The 9,077-nt window shown below is 40.2% G+C and overlaps 1 protein-coding gene across 1 annotated transcript; it reads right to left on the minus strand.

Moving 5' to 3' along the window:
- Positions 1-427: 427 nt before the first annotated feature.
- helt (helt bHLH transcription factor) lies at positions 428-2,313 on the minus strand (the record flags this gene model as incomplete). Its single annotated transcript, XM_080880096.1, has 4 exons — positions 428-971; positions 1,199-1,295; positions 1,453-1,557; positions 2,146-2,313. The coding sequence occupies 4 exons, from the start codon at positions 2,311-2,313 to the stop codon at positions 496-498; spliced, it is 846 nt and encodes a 281-aa protein (XP_080736222.1). The 3' UTR covers positions 428-495.
- Positions 2,314-9,077: the final 6,764 nt, after the last annotated feature.

Below are 9,077 nucleotides of genomic sequence, written 5' to 3' on the forward strand. Positions count from 1 at the left end.
ATGTCCAAATGACACAATTTACTCTCAAATCTACTCCAGTCAAATTTTACTTAACTTTTGTTTAAATATACCAGGAAAAAAAAGTTTGTAGCATGCTGTTTTTGTATACTTCTAGTAGTTCTTCTCTGTTCAGGCAATGTAGGGAAATCACAAACTGCTAAAAATGAACCCTTTCCCCTTTCTTTTGTAAAAGTCTTTTCCCAGAGTTGTGGTTTATCCTGCTATGTCTCTCTCTCTCTCTCTCTCTCTCTCTCTCTCTCTCTCTGTGTGTGTGTGTGTGTGTGTGTGTGTGTGTGTGTGTGTGTGTGTGTGTGTGTGTGTGTGTGTGTGTGTGTGTGTGTGTGTGTTGCTTTATTCGGAGATTTGGGCCCTCTTGCTCACCTAATGTAAGTGTAATGATAACAAAACAAGCAGTATTTTAGGCAGAAATACTCTATTTATTCACAACATTTACATGATCCATATGCATAAATAAAAAACATAAAACAGGGCTATTTACATGGCGTGTTGCGCATTGTGCAAACTAAACGTATTTGCGTGCGTGTGCCCGATGAAGTTGAAATAGTGGTGATCGAGTCCCGGTACCGGCGACAAGTATCCACCGTGCTGTTGTGTGTGGGCAGAGAGTGGCACTGTTGGGTATGAGATGCCTGGACTGCGGGCTGAGCTGTGCCACGAGAAGTGTCCCGGTGGACTCTGTTGGTACACGGAGTCACTGGGGCTGTGGTTTTGGTGCTCCGGGGAGGAATGCAGCTGGCTGAGATATTCAGACGGTTCTGGCATCGCGCCGACAGAGCCGAACACAGGCTCGGTGACCACACGGGACTTTGATTGTAAAAAGGCGAGGATCCTTGCGTACTTGATGTCTTTGGTTTCAGCTCTATCCTCTGTGGTCAGGTAGTGCACCAAGTTCTTCATACACTCGTGGTATCCGTAGTGGAAGTAGTTTGCAAATTCAGCAAGTAGTTCGCCTGAAATTAGCCAAAATAAGTGCTGGTTAGAACCCTGCGGGTGACATGTTGAACAACCACTTCGTGGTTTTTGTGGCTCATTCTGGTGCGTAAAACTGGGCATGCGGTGAAACATACATTAAAAAAATAAAGTCTGCCAAATTTTACACGACCAGCACGTTTGAAGCTATTAACTTAGCTGAGAGGACGATGGCAATGTCATGCGTAAAGTACAAGACTTCACTGACCTTTCTCTCTCCCGCGGGGAAAGTCCGCTGAGTGGAGCGCTCGCAGGTACTGGACCGTCATCTCCAAGATTTCAGCTTTCTCTAGTTTTCCAGAATTCTGAGAAAAAATGAATCGTTAAAATTATTTTTAAAAACATTTTAAAATGTTTACATATATAGAAGACTGGACTGCCCTATTAACTTTTTTATTTGTCATTTTAGATGTTATATAATAAAGCTAGTCAACAATAAATATGCGATACATTTCACAGTACCTGTTTAGCCAACGCCATTGGAACTGTTTTTGCCAGTTCGTTCAGGCAACGATTAATGCGGTCCCGTCTTCTTTTCTCGATGACTTTGTGGGAGATTGGAGTTCTCTGTGAAAACAGGGAAAGAGATATCATGAGTAAACGGAATCGTTGTATTGCCGCCCTTTTACGGTCCTAAACAAGCTATTTTTTTTTTAGAAAGGAAATCCCACAATTTTCAAAATAATACGAAATAATGTGGAAGAGATCCTAAGAAGAGCTACAAATCCTGGCGGGTTTTGCGCGTCGCGCGCTGTGCTGCTCCAGGAGCGCGCAGCGGCCACCTGCGCTCTGGACAAATTCGTTATCTCTGAGACAAGTAAACGATACTCTGACTATCGTTTAACGAGTGTAACAGATTATAAAGGTTTGTGATAAATGTGTTCACACTGCTGCCACCAGATACTGCCGAACTGCATAATATGGTCTTTCACCTCAACAGAAGTTAGGCTTCTCTTTAATGCGCGCCACATGGAGATGCACAAAAGCGTTTTACTCCTCTAAAGTGAAAAGTCCGGAAGATAGCAGTTTTACACTTTTAGCTGTAGGCTATATAGAGAAGCAAATAATTCCAACAGTGTACTCAAAAGTCTTTAAAAGTGCCAGGTTCCAAATTATTTCTGTCCTCAAAATGCCGAGCGCACAGGGAGCGCATACCTTCCTGTCTTTCATTTTAGATGCCATCAACGAATCCCTGATAAACGTCTTAAAAATGAATTTAGCTCGAAGCTGTAGAGATGTCCTGGTCTGGAAGGTGAAGGAGAAGACTGAGGTTTGAGCAGAAAGCTGTCCTTTATAAAGGATCCATCCAAGGGACTGTCGCATTCATGGTGTAAATTATTCCATGGGATTAGAGACATGCATTGGGTAAATGTGTGCATTTAGGATCAGTTAAAGAAATAGTAAAAATCTAAAGCCATAGGCTAGCAGGGGGGCAAACCTGCTTTGTTAATCCACGTGGCTGTTCAAAAGACACGTGATTACTTTTGGAATATTATTTGCATAGTAACAACCCAGGCGGGAAATAAGAACTGAGCGCTGGGATCGGCTGATCCGGCGGGGCGCACTGTGCGCACTGAAAACAAAGCCGGCGAAAAAAAGAATCGCTTTTTCTTCCAACTCGCGTTTCTCACACGATCGCCTGTTTACAAATCCCAGCAAGCGATCTTAACTCTCATCCAAGCCCGGTCCGAGTTTTAAGGCCTGTCCAGTGTCATTAGAGTAATTAAGTAAGCCTTTAATAGGCTGTTCCGCCAAGTTCAGGGGAGATCTTTTGGAGACGGAGTCCCCCCGTTTGTTCCCGGCGCTTCTCACACGACTTGGTGACACGTCCATCTTTTATGAGAGATGGCAAGCTTTTTGTTTACATTCTTTATTTTGTTGGACTCCTCGGCAGGTGTGTGATTAGCCCTGGCACACGAGCGTCGTCCGCGTCAAGGCCAGCGTCTCCAGCAGCCTCTGGCACACGAGGGTTACCCACCACTGGAGACTCTTTGGAGAGGCTCAATTTGTATCCTATTATCCTATAAGAAAATGTCTATTCACTCGAATGAATAGTTTCATTGGCCTAAATTTTAATAATGCTGTGAAAGAAAGGGAGAAATAAAGAAGAATGCAGCTGGTGTGAACGCGCATTATTCCCCGTCACCTGCAAGATGGGTAGCCTGGAGACCCCTATTCATTTGCCTAATTTCGGTCAACTTAACAAACTTTGGGAGAAATTATACTGCCATTGTTATGAAGGGTGAAGCTTTCTGATCGAATTAACAGCATGTTTTGATCCGGTAAATGTCATTAGAAAGAAAGAAACAATCGCGTTTAAAGGGGCCTGGGTAATGCGCCAAGTGGAGACGCCAAAGCGCAAACAGCACAAAGGGTGCTGGTAAATGCCACAGGGGACTTTTGTACCCTCACATTGCTGAAGTTTTTCTCCCAAACAAAGGGCATTATTTTATACTTGAATACATTTCATACAACAATTGGCTGTTTTCTTCAAACATATTTTCACAGCAAGGTTAACAACAGATTTATTGTGTGCGCTCCTTCTCACAGATTCAAAGTGCTCTCATGCGCCAAAACAGTTTGATCCAGCTCCTTTTTTTTTCTTCCAATGAGAACGTTTTAATCTCGAAACTTTCACTGTGCTTGGATATATTTGATCCTGTGAGCGATGTCGACGAATTAAAAGCGGCGGAGATCGAGAAAGAAAAGCTCACAAGACATCTGAAGCTTTTGGAGAGTTTTTAGAGCACCATGGAGAGAAAGGCGCGAGCGTGCTGGACGGGGGCATAAAATCCAATTACTTGAGTGTGGAGTTTTTAACACTTTTTTTATGTGTTTGTCCTTTGAAATATTGTGGGACTTGTGCGCTGTTGCTTTTGTAAAAGAAACTGAATTAAATACTGGAAGTTTTTGCTGTCAGACTTTAAACGGCAGAGTTGCGTCAGAAGGAAACCAACTCGTGAGTCGGGGTTTCTCAGCCTAACGGTTTTTGTTTCGTAGTGATCCATTAAATGTATTTCATATTCAGATAATTATTGTTGGTAAAACTTCGAATGTTTTAATAAATGGGATACATATTAATAGTTTTTTGTGCCTTGACAATGAAATCACTCATCTGTCAGCTTTTATCACACCTTTTCTCCTTCTTTCTCAGCTTCTGTAACATTTTTGCAGCAAATTAACTGCTTAACTTTTAGTTTGTTCAGGAGCAAAAGCATTACTATCTTTTTTAGAGCATATTAAACAATCTACTTTGAATGAAATCAAACTGCTGCAGTCTGTACACTCACTGGGCACAGAATCGCGCTTTCTGGGCTGATTTATCTCGTGCGCACTTGCATTCAGTCGCAAAGCAAGCACCTGTTGAACACCACAGAAAGAAAAAGTTCTTACGGCATTAAAAAACAGCAAAAATGTGTAGATTACTTTTGTATTAGCTAATTTAATTCAATTTACTGAGAAATAAACTCTAATGCGGACTTTTGACACAAGAGCGCATATGAATAAATATGCATTTAAATATCACTCTGTTCCCCTAAAATGGCACAAAATGGCAAGTGGTATAAAATGACATTTAAGAGATCTTAGCGAAAATGTAACACAGCAAACTGAATATAAATCACATGTGAATTCTCTTTGTGAACATTTTAATAAATTTATTGTATATATTTAATAATAGTGTAATAGTGTATGTTTAAAGTGAGCCTATAGTATTCCTAACAGGACACATCGCTCATGTTAAATCCATTTTTTTTTAGTTTTACTTTACATGCAAAAGTAGATCAACAAGATCTGAACATAAATCAGATGATTAAGACTCTTTTTGTATGATAATGTTATATGTTGCTCATGTGTGCATGATCAGTTTTTTCTTGCTAAAATTAACTTTTTTTGTACAGTTATATCAGCGGGCTGCTAAAGAAATTCAGTGTGGATGTTCAAATGGTTTCTGTTGGCTGTTCAAAGCTCCAGTTTGCACATAAAAGAATAATATTCACCCAGAGGATCTGTTTTTAAGATGACTGACAAGTATGCCTGTGGGAGTCTGGTGCAATCTTTGCATTTTAGGTTATTTTCTAATCATAATAATTTATTTTTTATTTTATTGCAAATGGCATCGCTGCGAGATAAAACCCCCCACTGAAACACCATAAACAAGCCTCCAGTCACGAAGCCTAACAGCGGCTCAGTGTGCAGCAGTAGCCGCTGTGGACCGTGTTGTCAGGCGCTGCGCTCTGACCCGTGGTGACCTCTGAGGGTCCCAGACACAATCCTTTGGCTTGGTGCGCCACCCTCCGCCTGAACTGCAGCAGTTCACACGGTCCCCAATGAGCCCGTGGAAATGATCTAAGCTGAGTTCAGACTGCATGGTTAAGCAGCTTCAGGGCCCCTTTGAAAAACGAAGACTGGAACTATTTAAGCCGTTAAAGCTAGAGAAGGAAGCTTGTCCGTTTAAATTCAGACTATACCTAAAGTAATATCTGGGCCTTTGTCAGAAAAATGCTATTTAATCATAGAGTAGCAAAGAAATCTGCAGAAATATGTGTGAACGTTGCATAAAATACAAACATTCACATACCTCTAAATTACAGTCTTTTATACTTTGACCTGAGTTTCGATTAGGAGAAACCTTGACTATCATTACACTCTTTAAAGCTTTTAACACTTAAGTCATATTAACACAAGACAAGCATCTGGGACTGTAATATATAAAGTTGAGGACATCTTGTCTCAGAGCGATGCTGTCCAAATCTAGTCCAACTCTCTCTGAAGGGCCTTCCGTTGATACTGACAAAGACCAGAAAGACACATCGCCCATATTTAAAGTCCCACATAGTCATCATCATCATCACAGAGCTCTTCCTTCTTCCTAACTGTGATTCATTGATTTCTTTTTTCATAAATTAGAAAGGAAGGCAGACTTATCAGACTCTTGGGTAACTTCTTGACTTTTAAAACGAAGACTCAAAACGTACACGTTTGGCAACGTTTTGCGTTTACACCGCCAGTTTATCTTTCCATGTCGTTCTGCAGATATCTCCTGCTGAACAGCATGTTTCTGATCAGCAGTTACAGAAGTCTTACATTACTACTGAGCCACAAGAAACTTACAATAAACACATTTTCTCCACAACAAATTATATTGTAATTTTGTCAGAGAGAATTTAGATCCTTTAAAGGAGGCTTGTGATCAAATACTCAACAACAGGAATAATAGCTGCTCTAATGGCAAAAGCGCTCCCTCTTGTGTTACAATCCGGGAAATGCAGTGGCCAGGATCTTTATGCAGAGACGCTGTTCATTATGCTTTCTTTTAAAGACAAATAAACAATATTATAGTGCTCCAGGTTACTGTGGTATGTGATAGATGCTTTCCACTACCAGGAAAAACTCTTTAAAATAAGTTATATAGTCATAAAGTTATATGTCATATATGGTAGTCTGAAAAGAAAATAACTGGACTTCTCAAAGGCATTCATCTTAAATCATTTGAAAATATTGACTTAGATTTGGGATTGGGTTTCTTTGTTTTGTTTTGTTTTTTGTCAAGCACTCAAACAATTCCATGAGAGTTCAATGGGGTAAGTTAGCTGTGTGGTGTTTGCAGATAAACCTAATGAAGAAACGGAAAGGGTGACTTTTGGTGAATTGTAAACTTCTCTGAATGTAAATACTAAATACAAAGTTGCATTTAGTATTTACTTGGGTTATCTTTTTCTAATATTAGAGTTTGTTTGATGATTTGAAACATTTAAGTGGACCGAAAAAAAAAAGTGAAGTACTCTGGTGGGGGACCTCAGGATCAACGGTCAACAAGAATTTTAGCAATACAATGTTAGAGATATTATAATTCAGTCCACCTCTAGTATATATATTTTTTAAAGTTTCATAAAAGTTTAAATTTGCTGTAGTTTAAAAATACTAAAGTCATCTTAAAGAGGCTTTCCAATTCCCAAAGCTGCAAATCTCACAGAAAATTGGATGTGAACGTCGTATCCAAAATAGAAAGATTACATAATGGTTCCCATAATTGTTTGCAGTTTAAGTTGTTTATTGGCTACGGTCTAAATTTAACAAGTGCATACAGCTGTGAAAAAGGTAGAATTTTTCCCTTTCAGATAGTGGCTTGTAGTAGTGTGAAATGCAGCATATGAGTACATATGTAATGTAAATGCTTATCTCTAAACTGTAGTTGGTAAAAATTTGACAGTATGCTTGTTTACTTTGTAGAACTCGGTGCTGTTTGTAAAGCCAGAGTTATCAGAGGTGGTTACGATGTAGGTGAGGGAAACAGGTCACCTTTAACCTCTCTGGTGGTGATATAACAGACTGCCAGTGACTTCATAGCGAGCATTATTGATTCTCTGTTTCAGAGTGTGCACCCTTTTTTTATTGCTGTTGCTGTTTTTCCAGTCTTTGGGTTGGTTCATTGCCTTTATGGATTTCTGTCGTCATAGCTGTCTTAAAATGTGTTTTTATGTCACCACAACGTTAAATTATAATGTTTGTCAAATGACTTTCAGTTTCCTGTTGCAGGTTGTCTAAGGGGAGGAGGATCAGGTTTCTTGATAAGAGCACTTTTGCCTCTCAGTAAGAAGGTCCTGTGTTTTTTAAACTCCCAGAGTCGAAACATGTTAACCAGTGACTCAAAATTGACTTCAGATATGAATCTGAAGCTGAATGATTGGCTCCACGTGTTAGCCCTGACCTGTCCAGAGTACACCCTGCCTGCCACGTATGACAGCTTGGATAAGCTCCAGCCCCCTGTGACTGTGAATTTGATAAGCAAGAGATGTCAATTCCATTTTTAAATTATAGACCACATACACCGCGTTCCAAATTATTATGCAAATGATATTTTTCTCTGTTTTTCCTAAATAGTGGATTCAAATGACAGTCGGCATAATTTTTGAGTCATCGACCAATAGAGTATAATTCAAGTGTTACTGAACAAAACTCCCAATGAAAACATTTTTTTTAAATAAAAAAACTTAAAACGCACTGTTCCAAATTATTACGCACACAGAGTTTCAAAAGATTTTATAGGTTGTAGAGAATTGAAAATGGTCATTTGTTGAATTTGCAGCATTAGTAGATCAATTTCATTGAAATCAAAAGCTATTTCAATCAAAAACATCTTAACAGGTCAAGTTACATATTAACATAGGACCACTTATTTGATAGCAGGTTTACAATTCTTGCATCCATGGAACTTGTAAGTTTTTGGAAGGTTTCTACTTGAATGTCTTTGCAGGATGTCAGAAGAGTCTCCCAGTGCTGCTGTTTGGATGTGAACTGCCTCCCACCCTCAGATTTCTTTGCTTGAGGATGCTCCAAAGGTTCTCAGTAGGACTGAAGTTGGGGAAGAATGGGTACCACACCATGAGGTCCTCTCCTTTTTCCTCTTGTTGTTGTAGCATGAGATGGTGCATTGTCTTGCATGAAGATGGTTGTGTTGCAGAAGACACAGTTCTTCTCTTTCTACCATGGAAAGTGGTCAGTCAGAAACTCCACATACTGTGCAGAGATCATTTTCACACCTTCAGGGACCCTAAAGGGGCCGACCAGCTCTCTCCCCGTGATTCCGGCTCAAAACATGACTCCACCACCTCCTTGCTGATGACGCAGCCTTGCTGGGACATGGTGGCCTTCCACCAGCCATCCACCACTCCATCTGGACCATCCAGGGTTGCACGGCACTCATCAGTGAACAAAACTGTTTGAAAATTAGTCTTCTTGTAGTTCTGGTCCCACTGTAGCCGTTTCTGCTTGTGAGCATTGGTTAGGGGTGGCCGAATAGAAGGTTTATGCACAACAGCAAGTCTCTGGAGGATCCTACACCTTGATGTTCGCAGGACTCCAGAGGCACCAGCAGCTTCAAATATGTGTTTGCTGCTTTGTAATGGCCTTTTAGCAACTGCTCTCTTAATCTGATGTATTTGTATGGCAGAAACCTTCATCATTGTGCCTTTGTCTGCACAAACACGTGTGTGCTCTGACTCAGCCACAAATCTCTTAACATTATGGTGATCACGCTTAAATTTTCATGAAATATCTAAGGTTTTCATTACGTGTCCAAGGAATTC

The sequence above is a fragment of the Rhamphochromis sp. 'chilingali' genome (genome assembly GCF_963969265.1).
Source record: "Rhamphochromis sp. 'chilingali' genome assembly, chromosome: 4".
In the NCBI taxonomy this organism is placed as follows: domain Eukaryota; kingdom Metazoa; phylum Chordata; class Actinopteri; order Cichliformes; family Cichlidae; genus Rhamphochromis; species Rhamphochromis sp. 'chilingali'.